General features: G+C 36.7%; 1 protein-coding gene across 4 annotated transcripts in view; it reads left to right on the forward strand.

Annotated features, from left to right (window-relative positions):
* HIPK3 (homeodomain interacting protein kinase 3) overlaps nt 1-9,982 on the forward strand; it is an 87,567-nt gene extending 77,585 nt beyond the window's left edge. For all 4 annotated transcript variants that reach the window (XM_028500817.2, XM_024118656.3, XM_028500820.2 and 1 more), the window contains 8 exons: nt 1,746-1,867; nt 2,510-2,631; nt 2,723-2,884; nt 3,401-3,697; nt 4,007-4,147; nt 5,641-5,876; nt 6,158-6,285; nt 7,386-9,982. In XM_028500817.2, coding sequence (XP_028356618.1) covers nt 1,746-1,867; nt 2,510-2,631; nt 2,723-2,884; nt 3,401-3,697; nt 4,007-4,147; nt 5,641-5,876; nt 6,158-6,285; nt 7,386-7,862 — 1,685 coding nt within the window. In that variant the 3' untranslated portion in view covers nt 7,863-9,982. The remainder of the gene's footprint in view (nt 1-1,745; nt 1,868-2,509; nt 2,632-2,722; nt 2,885-3,400; nt 3,698-4,006; nt 4,148-5,640; nt 5,877-6,157; nt 6,286-7,385) is intronic.
* Nucleotides 9,983-22,365: the final 12,383 nt, after the last annotated feature.

Genomic DNA, 22,365 nt, shown 5'->3' on the forward strand with positions numbered 1-22,365 from the left:
TCCAGGTATCAAGCAAATGTAATCAAAGATAAAAATTTTAGCTAACCTAATAAGCATATAGAAAATTGGGATCTGAACCCACTTTTGAATTTGATTTTAAAAAAAGATTATAGGAGAATTCTTCTTGTCTTAAGGCATTGATTACGAGGAGAATTTAAGGGCAATCTGTTTTTTTTGGGGATTTAAGAATTTGCTCTGTGATTTCATCCTTATCAAAGTGAGGATGCTTTTTTCTCTGATGAGATTCTCTATTGCTGCAATATATCTACACAGCCTGGGTGTGCTTATATTCCATTCCTTGGAGAATTTGCTGATCAAGACATGCTTTTTGGAAAGCATAAGAAGGTCAGTTTAAAAAAATAACTCGTAGATCTTTGTAGATCGAATTCATATGTAGCTCTTTTTTTTCCTTTTTCTTTTTTTAAACTTTTTTTGGCCATGCGCTGCAGCACGTGGGATCTTAGTTCGCTGACCGGGGATCGAACCCTCACCCCCTGCATTGGAAACGCAGAGTCTTAACCACTGGACCGCCAGGGAAGTCCCTCACATGTAGCTCTTTAGGTGGAGCTCAGAGGGTAGAACACCCTGCCAGTAGGATAAGCACCTCTGTGAAGAAAATAAACACAATAAAATTCTCCTTAGAATTATCACTTACAAATATTTGTGCAATAAAAAGTGTAAGGTTATTTTTCAGTAGGAAAAAAAAACAATTGTTTTTTTAAATTTTTTTTTAAATGGCTGATCACACAAGGTCACTTTTATCCAAAAACTGATTATGTTTAAATGATCTGCCAGCCCATATTGAAAGTAAGTATAATACAATAGATGGGAATTATGAAGTAGTGAATTCTAGTAGCTCAGCTTTCTAATCTTAGGAGATATCCCTAAAATCTTGTTAGTCAAAGTTCTTAGTTGGTGTAATACTACTTTACTCTCTTAAAGTTTAGTACCATAAGACTTAATATTTGCAAGATGCTCTTGCAATGTATGACACAGACATATTAATATTAACAGGATTAACGTGGGTAGTAATCCTGCTTTCTAATGTTCCTAGGGGGTAAGCAAAATGGAACATGTTTGTCCTGGAGTTCCAGTAGCTCTCCACTAGAAATACTAGTAGATTAAACCACAATGATAAATGCTCAGTTGTGTCATCATATTAGGCAGAAAAGTTTGTTTTTTGCTTTTCCTTTAGAGGTTGAAATGAGTGTGCCATCCTGAATTTTATTGAATCATGTAAACCATCATGGCCATTGAAGTTGAAGTTGTGATACATTCCTCCTTTGGTGACGTTTATAAGATCCTATCATAGTTTTAAAGAAGAGAATACCAAGTATAGCTAAAAGTTTGTATGAAAAGATGAACATTTACCTGCTAGAGGGGTAAGGATGTTGAGCCAGATTCACCTTTCCGTGTCTTACCAGTGGCAGAACTTTCTAAAAGAAAAGTAAAGCTATAATAGCAAACTTTAAAAGGAATGGGAAGTTTCAAAAACAAATCATTCAACTTTATGCATTTTAAAATGGTAGAAAGCGTAGCTTTGTAACAATTTTTGGAATGATGTACCACAAGGTAGACAGTATCTCACTTTCCAAATAGATTGCTTTCTAATATTATGAAAATTTTATGCAGGGGATTTTTTCATAATCCTAATAAGAATTTTAGTAATTCATAAATTTAAGAGTTTTATAAGGTAACTCAGAGAAAAGTTTTTTATTTGAGAACTGTTCTTTTCTATTTCACAGGTATTCCTGCAACACATGGTAAACCCACTAGTTATTCAATAAGGGTAGATAATACAGTACCCCTTGTAACGCAGGCCCCAGCCATGCAGCCAATACAGATCCGACCAGGAGTTCTTTCTCAGGTTGGTAATAATTCATTATTTTTACACATGTGCTGTCCTCCTTTTACTTAGGTAGAGGCACTAATCCATTTGTAATATATCAGCTTGTGCTGTTGGAAACAATGAAAATGACCTAGATGGGAATTTGATCCTTGTAGATTATTGACTTTAACTTTTATAATTATTAGAAGATTCTTACTTTTTTTTTTAATTATTGAATTTTTTTAAAAATTTTTAATTTTTTTAGCATCTTTATTGGAGTATAATTGCTTTACAATGGTGTGTTAGTTTCTGCTTTATAACAAAGTGAATCAGTTATGCATACACATATGTCCCCATATCTCTTCCCTCTTGCGTCTCCCTCCCTCCCTTCCACCCTCCCACCCTCCCTATCCCACCCTTCTAGGTGGTCACAAAGCACTGAGCTGATCTCCCTGTGCTATGCGGCTGCTTCCCACTAACTACCTATTTTACGTTTGGTAGTGTATATATATCCATGCCACTCTCTCACTGTCCCAGCTTACCCTTCTCCCTCCCCGGATCATCGAGTGGATTCTCTAGTAGGTCTGTGTCTTTATTCCCATCTAGAAGATTGTTACTTTGAGTTAACTTGTATCATACTAGTTTTTCTTTTGTTTTTGGTTTTGTTTTTTGCTGCAACAGACATGGTCTGGTAGAACACAGCAGATGCTGGTACCTGCCTGGCAACAGATAACACCCATGGCTCCTGCTACTACATTAGCTTCTGAGGGTATGGCTGGTTCACAAAGGCTTGGAGACTGGGGGTAAGTTAAAAACAAGGGTACTTCTTTGTGAATAGTTTGCAAAATAGATATGGTAAAGTAGGGATTCAATTTTTCTAAATTTTCTCCCTAGGAAAATGATTTCACACAGCAATCATTACAGCTCAGTGATGCCACAACCTCTTCTAACCAATCAGATCACCTTATCAGCCCCTCAGCCAATTAGTGTGGGCATCGCACATGTTGTGTGGCCTCAGCCTGCCACCACCAAGAAAAATAAACTGTGCCAGAACAGGTTGGTATTGATATTTTAACTTTCCTCTGCATTTTGAAAATTAATCATTAAAATAAATTTTGCATGTACACCAAAGGGTCACTCTGTTGTATTCAAAATGACCTCTTTGATAGCTTTGTTACAAACACTAAGCCAGCTCCCTTCTTAATTTCTCAGAGGTATTTTGGTAAAACTAATGGAATGGGAGCCAGGAAGAGAGGAAATAAATGCTTTCAGTTGGTAAGATTGTCTTTATTGCCCTTTTGATTTATTATCTACCTATAATTTTAGACAATTTTAGATACTCAGATATCACATTTACCAAAAAGAAAAAAAGACCATTTGAATATATGTAAATGCAATCTACACTCATATTTCTAGAGGTATTTTATATACCACAGACTCATGATCTGTATGTTAGTGTGTTATAATCTTAACAAGTGAAGGTTTGCATTGTTAATTATAACAAGCTGTCTTAGAAAAATGTCATGTATATATTTTGATTATAAAAATGACACATTATTCCTTTGATTGCAGGAGTAATTCATTGCAGAATACCAATATCCCACAATCAGCATTTATTTCTCCAAAGATAGTAAATGGGAAAGATGTTGAGGAAGCAAGTTGCATAGAAACACAGGACAATCATAACTCAGAAGGAGAGGCAAGAAATTGTTGTGAAACTTCTATCAGGCAGGACTCTGATTCATCAGTTTCAGATAAACAGCGGCAAACCATCATCATCGCTGACTCCCCGAGTCCTGCGGTGAGTGTGATCACCATTAGCAGTGACACTGATGAGGAAGAGTCGTCGCAGAGACATTCGCTCAGAGAGTAAGTGCCAAAAGAAGTTTCCTGCGATTTTCCTGCATCCTTAAATAATGATGATGGCACCCTCTGCTGCAGTGGAAAAAAAAAAACTTTGTGATTCATTACTTGTCTGTTCATGTCCTTCAGAGTAAACTTCCTGAATAGCATTTAGCATGATTACTATAGCATTTTTCCTGTATTATGAGCTTTAGATTTTTGTCCATGTAGGTCACTCTTAACTTTTTCATATCCTTAATAAAATAATGTAAATTTTGGCTACTTGGGGAGTATGTTCTCATTTTTGACCCAATTTTCCCTTCCCTCTTTACTTAGATGTAAAGGTAATCTGGATTGTGAAGCTTGCCAGAGCACTTTGAATATTGATCGGATTTGTTCATTAAGTAGTCCTGAGAGTACTCTGAGCACCAGCTCCTCAGGGCGGTCCAGCCCATCCCCTTGCAAGAGACCGAACAGGTAAAGGAACTTCAGTAGCAGTACATTATAGATATTAAGTCTATTAAAAAGCCTATGATTTCTTTTGTTGTTGTTTAAATTAGTAAGTACCTGCCAGTTTACCACAGTGACTTCTCTCTTGATCATAATTTTTGAACTAGATCACCTTTTTATAAACTCAGGTTTTAAGTAGTAATTTTCTTTACTATTACAGAACAGATCTAAATGAAAAATTGAGGTTCTAAAAAATGATCTTTAAAGAATCATTTGTTTTTGAAAGGGTGGAAAAGCCACATTCTCAACTCCAGCTCCACAGACTACTATTGTAATTTAAATTTGGAATAAGAACATATACTTCAGCAAAATAAAAAGGAATGTTTCGCATAATAAAGTAATGACCTACTGTCAGTAGAGTATTTGCTGATTTTTTTTCTCTCATAGTGATTGATTTGCACGGTTTCATGCGTATCTCCTTCCTACCCTTCCTTTTGGCCAGGGACACGCGTTGCCACTAAAGTAGTGAGCTTCTCCTAACCTGCATGATGTACTAACTCATTAAGAGATGAGCCATAAAAATTTCAGTGAAATACATTTGATTTTAGCTTTTAGAAATTCTTTTTTTTAGTGGAAACAAAATTTGAAAAATTTCAGCTTTAATTTTATTCGTCTTCTCTTTTTTCCATAGTCAGGAAATATGGTTTTGAATAGTTTGGTTATAACTAAGCTCTGTGGAAGCATAAAGAAGTATTAGCACATCTTCTTCTTATAACTTGTTTATAATGTGGTTTGGAAGTTGATATTATACATATGTATATGTAAATACACACATACATGTAAGATGTGTATATATATAAATAAGATACAAAGATAAAAATATATAATTAAAATATACATATAAAAAGAGATGCTTCAAATTGTTAAGTATGAAGTGAGTAGTAAAACAGAATACAAACGCTGTAAAAATCCCAAGGAGTTGGGGGGTGGTGGGCAGGGCCCAAGGGTCAGGGCGAGAAGAGAAATGGGACTCTGGCTAGACCTTCAGAGAGGTGGGAAAGACCTTTCAGATAACTGGTTAGTTAAAAGGACCCAAATTATCACTAAAGGCACATATATAACATTAGAATTTAATCTGAAATATGCAAGTTGCATGCTTATATGTTATTTCATTATCCAGAACAGTACTTCTCTTGTAGTGTCTTGATGAAATCTTCTGTAATTTATAAATGGGATTTTATGAACTGCTACTAGGGATCAAGTGGGAAGGGAAAGGAGGGAAAAATAAGTGCCAAGAGGGTGTTCCTAGACAGACAGAATTAGGGTTAGCAGTCTGAAAAGAGAATTAATGTGAGAGTCTAGGAAATCTATGAAAAATGTTTTTTTGATAAGGAAGAAGTTGTAATTAGGTATGAAATAATTGAATAAGATTCTTATCAATTTGCTGGGAGTCTGGAAATTATTTAACTTTAGATTTAAGGTTGAAAAACATTGTTCATAAAAATACTTTCTTATTGTAGTATGTCAGATGAAGAACAGGAAAGTAGTTGTGATACTGTGGATGGCTCTCCAACATCAGACTCTTCAGGACATGACAGTCCGTTTGCAGAGAGCAGTTTTGTGGCGGATACTCATCAAAACACAGAACTGGTAACCTCTGCCGACACAGAAACCAAACCAGCTGTTTGTACTGTTGTGGTGCCACCAATGGGACTAGAAAATGGATTAAATGCCGATGAGCATATGGCAAACACAGGTAAACTGAGTCCTCTCTATTTCCCTGATTGTCCCTTAAAAGGTCTTAATTTAGGAACATTAGAGCCAAAAGTCATCTCTGAATTTCCACCCTGACCCTGCCAAATCTGTTGTACAAAGGAGATATCTTCTCATATCACCCAGTCCTTGGAAACCATGAGATCTTTTCTTTTTATTTAGTTTTAAGGTTCGCAAATCACTATTGTGTAAGATATCTAAAGACCTTCCTAGTTTTTACATAAGAAGGAAAAAGCAGCTACTCTGATATTTTGTTGTTGCCAGATTCTGTATGCCAGCCATTAATAAAAGGACGATCTGCTTCTGGAAGATTAAACCAGCCTTCCGCAGTAGGTAATCGTCAGCAAAAATTGACATCAGCATTCCAGCAGCAGCATTTGAATTTCAGTCAGGTATGTTTGTGAATTTATGAGTCTTTGGGATTCAAATTCAGCAGTTTTCTAACTGGGGGGAAAAAGATTCTCACACTGTATAAAAGCTTTATTTTTTATTTTTTATTTATTTATTTTTTTTGCGGTACGCGGGCCTCTCACTGTTGTGGCTTCTCCCGTTGCGGAGCACAGGCTCCGGATGCACAGGCTCAGCGGCCATGGCTCACGGGCCCAGCCGCTCCACGGCATGTGGGATCCTCCCAGACCGGGGCACGAACCCACGTCCCCTGCATCGGCAGGCGGACTGTCAACCACTGTGCCACCAGGGAAGCCCCTGTATAAAATCTTAATAAATTTTTCCCTTTTCATTATCCCAAGTGACTTAAAAAGTAATTGGCTTAATAACAGGATAATTATCAGATTATCCATGGAACTTGAATTTTTCAGAAAGGTTAGGTTCTTAGGTTCTCTTAAAGTTTTTTAGTGTGTTTGTTGTCTTAGACCCTTTAAATCAGAATGCACACCAATGCATTGATGGTTACATTTCTTGTGTGTGTGTGTTAGTTGTGATGGTGAGAGATGCCTTATTGAGTACTTGCCATCTGGTCAGCACTGTGCTTGGCAGTTGTGTTTCACTTGGGGGAAAGAAAAGATCATAGGTATTGGAGTCAGACCTGAGTTCACATCCTGGTTTTGCCAAATGCTATGTACGGTACCTTGGCCAGGTCTCTTCAACAAGTCTGGACCACAGTTAATGGGAATGATAGCTATATAACTATAGTTAGAATTAAATACCATCTTGTACGTAAAGTGTTAGTCTTACATATAATAAGTGCTCCACAAATGGTAGCTATCAGTAGTGGTAGGAATAGTGACACTACTAACAGGGGTAGTGGCAATGTTAATATTATAATAATATGCAGTAATACATATTAAAATGCTAATACTAATATATATATATAAAATTGATCGATATTTTTCTCCACTCTGTTTATACTTAGCATAAGCTAAGATCTGAGAGATCCTCTGTGGGTTATCAGTCACAGAGTATCTGGTAATTTCCCTTTTTTCCCTTTCTTTTTGACTTATAAAATATGTAATAATCTTTTGTTTTTGGATAGGTTCAGCACTTTGGATCTGGGCATCAAGAGTGGAATGGAAACTTTGGACATCGAAGGCAGCAAGCTTATATCCCTACTAGTGTTACTAGTAATCCATTCACTCTTTCTCATGGAAGTCCTAATCACACAGCTGTGCACGCCCATCTGGCTGGAAATACGCACCTCGGAGGACAGCCTACTCTACTTCCATACCCGTCATCAGCTGCCCTCAGCAGTGCTGCACCAGTGGCCCACCTCTTAGCCTCTCCATGTACCTCAAGACCTATGTTACAGCATCCAACTTATAATATCTCCCATCCCAGTGGCATAGTTCACCAAGTCCCAGTGGGCATAAATCCCCGTCTGTTACCATCCCCAACCATTCATCAGACTCAGTACAAACCAATCTTCCCACCACATTCTTACATTGCAGCATCACCTGCATATACTGGATTTCCACTGAGTCCAACCAAACTCAGCCAGTATCCATATATGTGAAAATTCAAAAGAGTATATTGAGGAAGCTCAATGATATAAACATTTGATTAAAAATAAAACATGGTATTTAATAAATATTAGCCATGGCACAAGAAAATTATTTTTGAATCATGTAGACTTGGGTGCAATTTAAACAACTTTGAGCTTTAAAAAAAACTCACTTTTAATGTGTTTTGCACATTTGGTATAACTTGTCTTTGGTCATGTTATCTTCTTATGTAGTAACTCTAGGCAGGTGACTTATGGGAGCAGAAGTCCAGTTTTGCTCCCGCTATTTTTTATAAAATTGCCTTCTAACTAGTGCAAGACACGTCTATATTTGGGAAGCCATTCTGTGTACAGACTTAGAGCAACAGATGCACATATGTCAGAATTACAGCATACAAGTGAATTGTATTATCTGTGTCTTAGTGTATAAATGTTGGGTCACTTACCTAAGAAATTGAGCTATTGTTCTTTACATTTGCATGTGTCTTTGCATGGGCAAAATGTTGCCTAGACTTTGCTCTTAAATGTTGTTCTAATAATCTCAGCTGCATTGTAAACCGTTCCCACACATAGTGCCTTAAATATTTGAGGTTGTTAATGTTATTACTATATATAAATGTTGAGGACTGCAGCACTTAAAGTTCAGACTTACTCTTTAGTTTCCTTTGATGGAGTAACGTTCATTTTTGGTTTTGTGTGGTATGATTTCAGGTTGTAGCTGTTTTTTCCTTACTAAGAGGGCAGCATGTTTGCTATAGCTGAATTCTGCTGTCTTGATTTTTCAGAATGATCTAGCTTCAAGAAAAGCAAGCAGGTAGTAGTGCTTAAGAAAAATTGATTCAGTATCTAATGGATAGTTGATACCTGTCACAACACAGCATTTTATATACTGTTAAGTGAAACTGCAATACAATCTAAGTTTATTTGGGGAGTGTTCGCTGTATAATTGGATTTAATAAAATGTTTAGAGATGCAGTACAGTAGGCATGACTTTGAGTAGATAATGAAAGAAAATGCAAAATGCTCATTGATTCATGATGTGGTTTCATCCTAGCTTGGGCAAACCATGCAGTATTTAATAAATAGTAGCAGAATATTTACCATTGAAGCTTGAAAAGATGTGAGTTCTTTGTGTGCAATTTTTCATTTATGCATGTGAGAGGGTTTGTTTTGTTTTGTTTTTAAGTATTTTTACATTGTAGTACTTGTTTTGCTTGTTGGTGGTGTTTGCTTATTTAATACATTCCGTCAGGGACAGAAATTACATGCTTGTTTTCCTAGGAAGTGCGTCTTGGGTTTTTCCCTCCTTTATTTTATTTTATTTTATTTTTTTTGGTGGTGGTGGTGGTGATGTTTAAATGAAGTTGCTTTTACAGCACCAAAGACTTAATCATCCATTTCCTATATAAAAGGTAGCTACTTTTTGCATAGACCTCAAGTATATTGTAGTGTAGAGGTGGAATTTAAAAGAAGGTATTAAGCAGACTGTGTTTTAGCTTATGGGCAAATAATAAATTGTATCATTTATCTTGAATGTATCATAGATAAGCTGCTATATAACGATTGCCACTTCAGATAGCTGTGAAATTAGGTGATTAACTAGTTGTTATTTAGCCTTCTAATTTCTGTATAAGTCTAATTACATGAAATAGAAGTTGGGGTTTTGATTTTTTACTTTGCTTTTCTGTTTGGAGTGTCATTGTAACTACTGTATTGTAAATGATGGAAAAAAATTGCATATGTTATTTTGGGGTGTGTTATTTGCATCAGTATTTTATCTCTATTAATGTTTGTGCTCATCACTGCATATAAAAAAACTGGGATGTATCAATGTAACTTAATTTTTAATTTTCATACTGGCATTGTAGACACTTGAGAAAGCTGTATCTTGCAGGCTTGACTTAACTTTTTTTCCTTAAAAATCTGGAATATAATCTTATAGCATTTACTGGAATAAACAGTACAAAGCATTTGAGTGCAAAACTCCAACTGTTTTGGATTTACAGCATTTCTTTGATAAATGAATTGCATACCACTAGTACAGATCTAGTACAGCGTTGACAATAAGCTAATAATGGATAAACTTTTCTTTACTCCATTAATACAAGCAGTGTTTTATTTAATAATCAATGAAATAAGCTAATAATGGATAAACTTTTCTTTACTCCATTAATACAAGCAGTGTTTTATTTAATAATCATCAATGAAATAAATGTGCCTGAAATTAATTTTAAAAATTACAGTATTAGATCATAAGATAAAAACCAGCAGTACATTTTTAGTCACACTGAAAATGAAGGACTTAATTTTCCCCACAAGTTTCAGTGTTTTTAGTAATCAATTCTATGCATTTTATATAAATAGAAATATATATATATTACACATAAAAAGGAGTAGCCTAAGATTAATTTAAAAGATTATTTACAGATGGCAAATTTATGGAGTCACTATTTAAGTAAACTTGCTGCCCTCCACAGCCTTCTAATTTTATTTATCTGGTCCAGCAGTTTACTGGTATCTGCTCACTTGTTGGAGAAGAATCAATGCTGGCAGCGGATGTTTCAGAAACACCAAGTGCAAAGGATTGATTGATGTTTGTACCAGGTACAAAACTGGCGCAGTTTTCTTTCTGTTCAGGGCCATGTTCACTACCCTGAAACATCGTATTTTCTGTATTTCTGTTCCAAGACTGAGATGTCTTGTTAAATTGATGGTGAATGATGAACTTCAGTGTTTTCATAATATAATAGTCCTGTTTGATAAAGGCGTACCCAAGTTAAGTACACTGCTCTTAACTGATTCTAATCATGTACTTTTTATGTGTTTAAGAAGATAAAAAAAAGATCCATGATCCTGCTAAAGTCTAAATTTAGCATACTGACAAAAGAATTTGTACTCTCTTTAAAACCATTTTTACCAGTTTTCTTTGGTTTTACTGCTTTCTTAAATAAAACACTGCATGACTTCCAAGTTGCGTATTTGCATACTACTTTAATTTACAAATTATTTTTTAATCAAATATCTTGATATTTCATTTCTTTTCCTTCAGGGTGTTTAAATATGTTACTGTAGTAGCAAAACTTTTTCATTTTAAAAATCTCTACTACTAATTTTAAAGTTGATTTGTGTTAAGCAAAAGTTAAATCATACACTGCAAGGTGTAGGAAGATTTGTTTTTAAAGAACCCAATGATATAGATTTGATTACTAAGTTTGAACTGTTAACTTTAACAGTTTTAGACTTGTGGCTTTCTTTCTTTGGTTTGTTTTTGCTTTTACTTCTATGCTACACTAGTTTGCCATGTAGCAATTGCACTGTGCAATATTACAATAAGGACTGGGAAAATTTTTATGGATGTAATGTCTATTACGGTTTGCGATAGTATTTCTCTCTAGTTCTCAGTGATTTAAATGTGACCAAGCCTTCTGTACTTTGTCACAAAAAGCGGGTTTTCCAGGTGACTATTTTGGTGAGTGTCAAAATAAGAATTTATGGTGTATTACTGTCGATTCACTTTGAATTAAAATATATATATTGCAGCAAACAGCTTGTTGACTTTTTTTCCACCCCAGTACTACTTACAGGGTAGGGAAGGAAAAGGTTAGGAGCATTGAGTTACCTAACTTAACATCATCGCATTTAATTCTCAAAACCACCTGTGAGATATAATATTATCTTCATTATGTAAATGAAGAAATAGGCTCAAAATATCTAGGTAAGTTGCCCAAACTCCCAGCACTAATGAGTCGTGAATCTGAGACATGAACCAGACTGTCTAACCAGACCAGTCTACTTTCCAGCAGTTCTTTTTTAAACTGAAGTCTGAGGTAGTGTGCCACAGTACTGTAACCACAGGATAACCAGGACCTGCTTCCCTTGAATATTGTTTTCTTGAATATTTTTTGAGGTAAATATTTCTGTTCAATGTGCATGGATGAAGAATAGGGAATTCACATGTATTTTTAAGATATAAAACATAAGGCTTCAAAAGCATGTGGTTCCAGTAGGCCAATTTAGGCTGTGCCTTCAGACAGCACCTTATACTTCCAGGATTTAACTTTAGAGAAACATCAGGAGGAAAGTTTCTCAGCAGCCTGCCAGAACATACCAGTGAGAATGTGTATTCTCAGTCTCTCTCAGTAAACTTTTACTCAATGTATATGCACTTGGGTGTCTGGCTTCTTTTTGTTCAACATTTTATTTCTAAGATACATCCATGTTGTATGTAGTTGTTGATCATTTACCCCATTACTGTATAGTATTCATCTATGTGCATATGTAATCATTTATCTGTTTTGTTGATAGACATTTGAGTTGTTTTTACTTTTTGGCTATTAGGAATCGTGCTACTACAAACATTTTTTGTTCATATCCTTTGGTGAACACGTATGCATTTCCTTTGGGTATATATGTAGGCATGGAATTCCTGGGTCATAGGGTATACAGATGTTTCACATTATTAGATACTGCAAACAGTATTCCAAAGTGGTTAAATTAATTTACACTCAACGCAATGTATGAGAGTTCTAGTTACTTTACATCCTCACACATATTTTTTGTTTCTTTCCATTTAGTCATGGGTGTGAGTTGTTAAAAATTATGTGAACATTCTAGCCCAAAGTACTGATCCCACATATAGGTGAAATCCAGATTTTGCAATTTACTTGAAGGTAAATTGGCTTCTTGAGAGTACTAGGAACTATTTAGCTATTTAAGTGGATCTAGGAATTTAAAATATTTTTTTGTAAAGAGATTAAAAAGTCTTTGACCAACACACGTAAACCATTCAGCCAGTACGTAGCAGAGTCCCTGTCACAGCAGGTATGTCAGGAGTCATTCAGTAATATTTATGAAGCATCTACCATATTCCAAGCATTCCATGCTAGGCATATGTCAGTGGACAAAACCAGAAGATTGTTTTGCTCCTCCAGATCTTTTTGTGGAAGGGAAAGATTGAAAGTAAATAAGTTCAGTTAGGGTAAGCAGAATGAACAAAATAGCCTGATTAAGTGACCTAGAAGGAGTGTGTCAGGATATGCCTCAATGAGAAGGTGACATTTGAGTTGTGACAAGAAGAATGCTAGTCAGCCATGCAGGGGAAGAGTATTTCTGGTAGCGGGAGCAGCAAGTACAAAGGCCCTAAGTCAGGGATGAGATTTAATATGGACAGAACAGGAAAGTGGCTTATGAGGTCAGAGAGGAAGTGCGTGAGTGGGGAGCAGGAGGTAGAAGACGGACCAGAGGGGTGGGAATGCAGGCCTTTTGCCAAACAAAGGAGTCTAGATTTTATTGTGTTATGTTCATGGGAAGCAAACACCATGAATTGGCTATCGTGGAGAATGGTGGCAGGGCCAGAGGAGCAGCTGGAAGACCAGAGAGGAGGTTGTTGAAGTAGTCCAGAGGAGATGGTGGATACTAGTCTTGTCAAGCTGCTTGTATTACAAATATTTTCTCCCAGTTTGTGGCTTTTCTTCTCATTTTCTCTACAGGGTGTTTGGAAGAGCAAAAGTTTTGAATTTGGATTAAGTCCAAATTATTTATTTTCTTACAGTTTATGCTTTTTGTGTCCTAAGAAGGTTTTGCCAGTCCCAAAGTTGCAAAGACTTTCTCCTTTGTTTTCTGCCAGGAGTTTTAGGCGTGGGCTTTTATTAGCTCTGTGGTCCATTTCATGTTAATTTTTGTGTCAACTTTTTGTTCTAATGGCATTATTTTATCTTATCGAGAATCTGTACTTTTCCCTAAATGGAAGTATGGTTATTTGAAGTGGGAAAGTAAGATGTTAATAATTAGTGTTTTTTAATCATAAAAATAATACCTGATTACATTGTACTTGGAAAATGCAGAAAAACAGATTTTTTAAAACTCAGAAATGTAAGTGTTGAGGTGGTTAAAATAATGTAAGCAATTTTAGATCCTGATATTTTCTACTTCAGTTTATAACATGAGCATTTTGCATGTTTTACAAACTTCAGAAATGTTTTGAATGCCCAAATGTGGAATTTAGAGAGGTGATCAGCTTTGTTCTACATTGCTTATTTCCTCGGTGACTATGGAGAATCCAAAGAATTCACTTTTTCTTATCACATAGAATGTTTATACTTAATATAAACCAATTTTTAATTACAAAAACAAAAAGAATAGTATAACACACAACCTACACATAGATTCACCAGTTAACATTTGCCACATTAACTTCATCTCTCTATATGTAATTTTTAAGTTGAACCTTTTGTGGATAATCATGATACTTGGCCCCTAAGTACTTAAGCAAGCATGCATCTGTTTGTAAGTATTCTTCAGCTAATCACGAAACTGTGTAACACCTAGCAAAATTAACAATTTTATAACATCTAATTTCCAGTCCATATTCAAAATTTCCCAGATGTTTCAAGAGTCTTTTATAGCCATCTCCCCATTCCCCCTGTCTAGGAGCCAATCAAGATTCACCCATTGCCATTAGAGAAATGCAAATCAAAACCACAATGAGGTATCACCTCACACCGGTCAGAATGGCCATCATCAAAAAATCTAGAAACAATAAATGCTGGAGAGGGTGTGGAGAAAAGGGAACCCTCTTGCACTGTTGGTGGGAATATAAATTGATACAGCCACTATGGAGAACAGTATGGAGGTTCCTTAAAAAACTAAAAATAGAACTACAATATGACCCAGCAATCCCACTACTGGGCATATACCCTGAGAAAACCATAATTCAAAAAGAGACATGTACCGCAACGTTCATTGCAGTTCTATTTACAATAGCTAGGACATGGAAGCAACCTAAATGTCCAGCGACAGATGAATGGATAAAGAAAATGTGGCACTTGTATACAATGGAATACTAGCCATAAAAAGAAACGAAGTTGAGTTATTTGTAGTGAGGTGGATGGACCTAGAGTCTGTCAAACAGAGTGAAGTAAGTCAGAGAAAAACAAATACTGTATGCTAACACATGTACATGGAATCTAAAAAAATGGTACTGATGAACCTAGTGGCAAGGCAGGAATAAAGATGCAGACGTAGAGAACGGACCTGAGGGCACGGGGGGAAGGGTAAGCTGGGACGAAGTGAGAGAGTAGCACCGACATATATACACTACCAAATGCAAAATGGATGGCTAGTGGGAAGCTACTGCATGGCACAGGGAGATCAGCTCGATGCTTTGTGACGACCTAGAGGGGTGGGATAGGGAGGGTGGGAGGGAGATGCAAGAGGGAGGGGATATGGGGATATATGTATACGTATAGCTGATTCACTTTGTTGTATAGCAGAAACTAACACAACATTGTTAAGCAATTATACTCCAATAAAGATGTGAGGGAAAAAAAGATGTTGCGAATAAGTGTTTTCCTTTTTTTTTGAATTTTATTTAATTATTTTTTTATACAGCAGGTTCTTATTAGTTATCCATTTTATACATATTAGTGTATATATGTATATAAAAAAGGATTCACCCATTGCCTTTGGTTATGACATGTCTCTATTTCAAATTCAGAACAGTCTTCTATTTTTTTTTAATGACATTTTTTTGAAGAGTTCAGGCTAGAATAGTCTAAATTCTGTGTTTGTTTCTTCATGCTAATTGTAGTATGAATTTCTGTGAAGTACAAGTTGGGTCTAGTGGTTTGATCAGATTTAGTGTTTGCTCATTTGCAAGAATTGTAGGAGTAGTTGTGCCTTATTGCTTCACATTAAGGGGCGCATAATGTCAGGTTGTCTATTATCGGCTATGACACTAAGATAAAGAGGTTACTAGCAAATCTCTCCATTGTCGTCTGTGGGGTTGGTACTGTGGCAGTATCAGTTGCATTTTGCTCCTTGGCTTTAGAGTCCATTGATGATTATTGTCTGAATTAATTATTACATTGGGGGTTGCAAAATGGTGATTTTTCAATTATATCGTTCCTTCTACATTCTTTATCTGGCATCATTCTTCTAATAAAGGCTTTCTGCCTTTCTCCCTGTGCTCCCTTCAGTTTTTCTCTGTCTCTCTCACCACTATGGATTCATGGATTTTGCTTTATTCAATAAATAAAATATTCAATAAGTTTATTCAATAAACTTAACTTTATTCAATAAGTTAAAATTACTAATCATCTTCAGGTCTGTCGAATCCTTTTGACATTATTGCATTAGTCTCTGAATGTTTCCTCATTTTCTGGCCTAATAAGGTGTCTTATGCTCATCTTGTATTTTTCCTGCCTTGGATCTGGAATTAGCCATTTCTCCAAAGAGCCAAGGTTTCAAAGGACCCAGTTGAGTACTGTTTATGATACAGAGGTAGTTCGTTTGTCTTTTGTAGTACTGTCCAATTATGGTGTCATAGGTATTGCTGACCAAGAGAAAAGACTGATCTTTTCTCTTAATTTAGCTTTAATCCTGTATCCCCATTACTCAAGCTCATATCTGACTCCGTTTTTGCAGAGAGATGTTGTTTGTCCAGCAACTACAGCCTACCTTCCTTAACCATCTTGTGACTCTCAGGCTTACACACTGATTGCAGTTGACCAGGGAGAAAGATGAGTTTTCCCATGCATGGGAAAATTCATCTAATAAATGCCATGTTTACTGCTGTTTCCCCATTGTTTAGCCCTTGTGCGCAGTGGATTTTGAATAAATGTGGACCCTAGGATTTGAGGACCTTATTTAGTAAATCATGAAAATGGTTGTGTTATATTCATGATGACGATGATTAACTTGAAGGAGGTGATGAAGTGAGAATAGGAGCTGTGCTGCTGCTTCATCATAGTCCCCATATTCTTTCATCACTTTCATCATATTTCTCATAATTATCTTGATTGCTTTTCTCACTAACTAAAACTCTGAATGCAAAGGCCGTTTTTATCTTGTATGTGCCATATCTTTGACTCTATGTACCTGGCAATAGCAGGCACTAAAACATTTGTTAAATAAATGAATGAAATCAACAAAAATCTGTTGAACGGAACTTAGGAGGGCCAGTTTTATTACCTACTTGGCTACTCATTTAGGTGGTCTGGTTTTGAGCAAGTTTGGGCTTCCCTGGTAAATTGAGAGAGAGAGATTGGGATTTCAAACTCAAAAGCAGCAAGGGCTGGGCAGACTGCACAAGTAAGTGAAGCAGACTGAGTGGGGACTGTGGCCAAGCAGGGCGTTAAGTCCAAAGGGAGCAGGACACGCATGTGGCATGGCACACCCAATGTCTACCAACTTCTAGTTTTCTGAGAAAACAAATATGGATGTCAGTGAAATATTGGCAACTAATGAAACTTAAAAAAAGTTAAGTTTGTTTTAAACATGGCGTAGGCCAGACACAAGTCATCTGCAGGCCAGAGTTGGTTTGTGGGAAGCCGGTTTGCTGGAATAGTTATTCTTTGAGTTTCCTTTCAGTTTTGACATTTGGTCGTTCCGTTCATTTCATTATTGCTATATTGTAGTATGGCCAGCAGGGGGAGAAAGAGTACTCTAATAATTTTTCTTTCCAGTTTGGTGGGATAACAACATTAAAGAAAATAAAATAGAGATGGGGCGGTGTAGGCTATGTCCCACGAACACTGATAATACAAAGTGAGAAATGTCTGACTTTTGTAAATAGAATTTGAAGAAGTGAGAAAGGATTCCAAGCCTCAGTGAATCCTTGAATTAATAGACTAGTTGGTTTATCATGGAATCAAAGGGAGATATCCATTCATCCCTCCATTCCTCTGCTACCATGTATACCTGCCATGTAGTCCAAAAATGTGTGGATTATTTCATCTCCAGCAAAGGAAATCAACCTTAGAGGGTTTGCAACCGGAAGGGGAAGGAAATGGTAACAGGAAAAAGTGACTCAGTACCTAGTTTTTACCAGAGCCTTTTATGTACATTATCTTCCTCATGATAACCCTTTTCCTGTGCCAAAATCCCTCTTTATTTTTTATTTTTTTATTCTGCAGAAGAGGGAAAAGGCTTAGAGAGGCTCAGTAATTTACTAATAAAACAACACAGAAACAAGCAATGCTGAAAACAAGCCCCTGTTTGAAGCTTTTGGATGTTTCGCTGCACTACATTGTCTAAAGCCAGCGTGGTAACTATTTAATAGCTGCCTGGGGGTTGTATGCATATGTATGTACATAAGTGTGTTATAACCTTTATTAATATAAATAATGTGTGGCACACAATTGACAAATGATGATAAAATATACAACACTTTTTTTTTTTTTTTTTTTTTGCGGTACACGGGCCTCTCACTGCTGTGGCCTCTCCCGTTGCGGGGCACAGGCTCCGGACGCGCAGGCTCAGCGGCCATGGCTCACGGGCGCAGCCGCTCCGCGGCATGTGGGATCCTCCCGGACCGGGGCACGAACCCGCGTCCCCTGCATCGGCAGGCGAATTCTCAACCACTGCGCCACCAGGGACGCCTCCAACACTTTTAATTATAGATCTCATATAGTCAATTGATTCTCACAGAAGGCTTTCACTGAGTTTTGCCAAACTCTTATATGGTTATAATTCAGCCACAACTTGACAAAATCAGGCTATGAATAAATACTTTATTACTATCTGATTTAGCAAAGAATTGCTTATGTTATTGATGAACAAGGGTGGTTCTGACCTGAATGTTCACTGTTATTTTCTTTTAAGACCAAAAGTGAAACAACAAAGATATACCTTGGTCATATATCATCATACATACACTGTTGGTCAATGACATGAGTGAACTCTTTGCTCAGTCTGATGATAGTTTTCAAACACTGGGAGAATATGTTTCCTTCAATTTTTTGGTGCTATTTATAACGTACAGCTACACACATGATATACCTTTAACTGCATTAACATTTTCTTCATCACTTAAGTCTAGAAAATCAACAAAACAATAAACTAAACTCTAATTTGTAGTTGAGTTTGTAGTGTTTGCCAATTTCCATGCTATAAATATTCCCGCCATAGCATTTCAAGCTACCTACATGTTGTCACTGAACATAAAGTTGGGAAGAGATGTGAACCATTAGCTAGTACTTCCATTAAATAGTTACAATAGACATAAGTAACATCAAGAGCACAGATAATAGCAAAATGTAGTGAAATAATTAGAGGTAAGTTTTGAAAACAAGCACTTCTCCCTTTGCACAGTAGTGTGGGACCATAAAAATGACCATGCAAGCTGAAACCATGCGAAGTGATCTTAATAATCAATGGGAATAATTAGAATTGTTCCCTCACCTTGAATATTTTTTATTAAAGCATTACAAATTCTCTGCTGCTGGTTATAAATGTATATAGGAAAATGAAAAAATAGTACAGCTAATAGTACATAATTTAGACATTAGAAACATTGAGAATTAGAGTTTTAAAGTTTTATTTCTTTGTGAAATATTTATCAAGAGTTTAAACAGTGCTTGCATTCTTCTCATTGTATAACTTATGATGCATCTTTTCTATATCCTGGTGAATTGTCGTACTTTTCGATCATCTTCCAACATTTTATCCTTTGCGCTTTGAATGCCATGAGGTATCTCTGGTAACTCCTCTAATGTGAATTCTATTGCTGGCATCACTTCCTCTCTGGGACATCGTCATCCTTTTTGTCACAACACTTTGCTAGTTTATGCTGATGAGTTTGCCTTCACTAAGTTCCTCTGGCTGTATATGTACAGTCTCCCAAACAGCGGCGTGTCAGCCTTCTCATAATCAGCTTTGTCTTCTTTGGCTCCATTTACATTTGATTCAAATTTGACTTCCAGGATTATCATTTTCCATTTCTCTGCTGCACTTTCATCTTTTTTGGCCAATTCCCTCTTTCCATTATCCATTTTTGTAAAATGTCACGTGGGTTTATCACGGGAAGACAAGAAGGTAACAAAACTACATACTCTGCTGTCTGCATGAACTGATGAACAGATGCGCAGTGATGAATCACCAACGGTCTTTGGAAGAGGCGATGTGATTGGTCACTGATCATGCAGTGCGTTCATTTTTAACCTAGTGACTTATGGACTGAAGAGCCAACAGCAAAGTTTGTAATTTATGCCTTCACTCATAGTAAATATACTGTGGTAACTAAAATTTGGACCACATTGTTGACGGACTGGTGTTATTTAACTCAACTGTGGTAACTGAAATTTGTGCATATTGGAACCATATAAAGTGAGAGCTGCTTATATTTATTACTTTTGTTTTTAATATCATTTAATTGTAAGTTTATGAAATTCAATTTTTAATAATGAGTGTGTTTAACAACTGGTTTACAAAACAGTTGAAAATTTCTCAGCTGACTTTGGTACAAGCCAGATCCAGCACATCACTACGTAACCCCATAAAGCATTTAGTACTTCCACTTTCCTCATTTGTGTGAACAACAGAGGGCCTGTTACTTGTTCAAGTTTATAGGCAGAATGACATATCCAAGGCTGCTATTCTTTAAACTCTCCTGATAACTTGCGTTCAAATGATCTCAAGGTTTTCTATAATCCTCCAACCTCATTCTATGTCTTCTTGGTATCCGTAAAGAGGATATATAAGAAAAGTTAATAACCTTAAAAAATGAAACATTTATTTTAGCTCTTCTATTTCATTCCTAGCCTTGTTTCTTTCATTAATAGCAGAGAGACTATTATTAGTCAACTTTCACTAGGTTATACTGCAGTAACAAATGACCCCCAACATCTCAGTAGCTAAAAGCAACACAGCCTTATCTCTTGCTCTTGTTATATATAGGTCCCAGGTTGGTGGCAGCTCTGCTCCTAGCTACAGCCTATGTATAGTCCATGGATTTTCTTCATGTTTGTATCTGGACTAAAGGAGTAATAAATATTGGACATGCTCTCCTAATGGAAGAGGGAAAAGATGAAGAATTGGACCTTGCAATGGTTTCTAAAGCTTATGAATGGAACTGGCATGTGCTCGCTACTGTCACATGCCATTACCCAAAAACGTCATATGGCCAAGCCTCATATCAATAGGGAGGGAAAAATCAGGACAGCAAGACTACAAGTCACACAGTAATGTGTGAGGAAGTATAATCTTCTTACGTGGAAGTAAAGAACAGAAGCAAATCTGTTTTTTTTGTTTGTTTGTTTCAACTTGTGAGAAGACAGGAATAGTCTCTCAAAAATTACCAAAGTTCAGGAATTTGATTTCTAAAAATTCATTTGTTGAGATAGGATTAAGCCCAGTGTTCAATGACCTAATGTCTTGTTACTCCAAATGTGATCTATCAATCAGGATTAGCATCACCTCGGAGTGTTTTAGAAATGCAGACCCTTGAGTGACCTCAGATCTACTTAATCAGAATCTTCTTTTTAACAAGATCTACAAATTTATGTACACATTAAAATGTATGAAACTTGGGCCTAATGGGCATCTCTACCTGGATGCCCTTTCTAGCTCTTGTTTTCTTTCCCCCCAAACCTCCCTTTCCTATATTCCCAGATCTTGGTTAATGACATCCTCAATCACCCCAGTCCAAAGGCTGAATGTTTTCCTCAATTCCCATCCCCGTCCTCCTCCTATCATTAGTTCCCCCATCAGATCCACTTCATCCTTGGCTCAGGCCTAGGAACTTGTCTAAACTAATGCTCTTATCTGACTTCCTTGCCTCCAGCCCACCATCCTCTCCCAGCTCCAACCAACCTCCTTATTACTTGCTGTGCGGTCTTATTAAGATTCAGTTCTGATTCAGATAGTAGCAGTGGAGATGAGAAAAAAATGCTTGGGCAAGGGAGGCAGTGCAAGTAAATATCCAGTCTAACAGCATACTGTTCATCAATAAAAAGGAACAAAGTTCTGAGAGCAGAGTTCTGCCTATCAAATTTAGTTTCAAGGCAAGTCTTTGACTATTTCCCCCCAAGCTCCTCATGCGGAAATCCTGGAGTTGCCATTGTATGCTAGCCTGCTTTAAAATTGTGACTATCACTTTGAGGGTAATGTCCAAATCTCTTAGGGGGAGATTCTCTGTGATATGTCCTTGGTCTGCCTCACCAAGAGAATCCCTCATTGCTTTCCTCCCCATACTAAGCAGCCATATCAGCATCCTGGTCTTGTGTGAAGGTACCTGTTGATTTATAATTCCATACTTTGGCATGGCTCAGATGCCCTCTTTCTTGCCCCCATTTTGTCTGCCTGACATGTCCCAGCTCAAGTGTCACCTCCTCTGACATCCTTCCTTGACTCAGGAAGAGATTTCATATCTTCTTCCTTATGTCATTGTTCACCTATGGCATAAATAATTGTTTTATGATTTAATTTATCCATTGCTGTATCCTGAGACCCCTGAGGGCGATGGATTTTGTCTTGCTCATCTTCACAGTCCCAGTGAGCACAATGTTGGGCACATATTAATAGTAGAGATCAATAAAGGTTTATTGAATGAATGGAGGAGTGAAGAAAAAATGGTTTAAATCAGACATTGTGAAGAATGAGAGGATTGTGTTAACATATAGAAAGTCTCCACTCTCAGGCACTTAACAGGTACTCAAGAATGGAAGACATTATTACTGTGCATGTTGCCTTTATTATTTTTTTTATTATTGGGACGTGCTGTGCGGCCTTCGGGATC

This window comes from Physeter macrocephalus, chromosome 16, assembly GCF_002837175.3.
Source record: "Physeter macrocephalus isolate SW-GA chromosome 16, ASM283717v5, whole genome shotgun sequence".
NCBI classification, from domain to species: Eukaryota; Metazoa; Chordata; class Mammalia; order Artiodactyla; family Physeteridae; genus Physeter; species Physeter macrocephalus.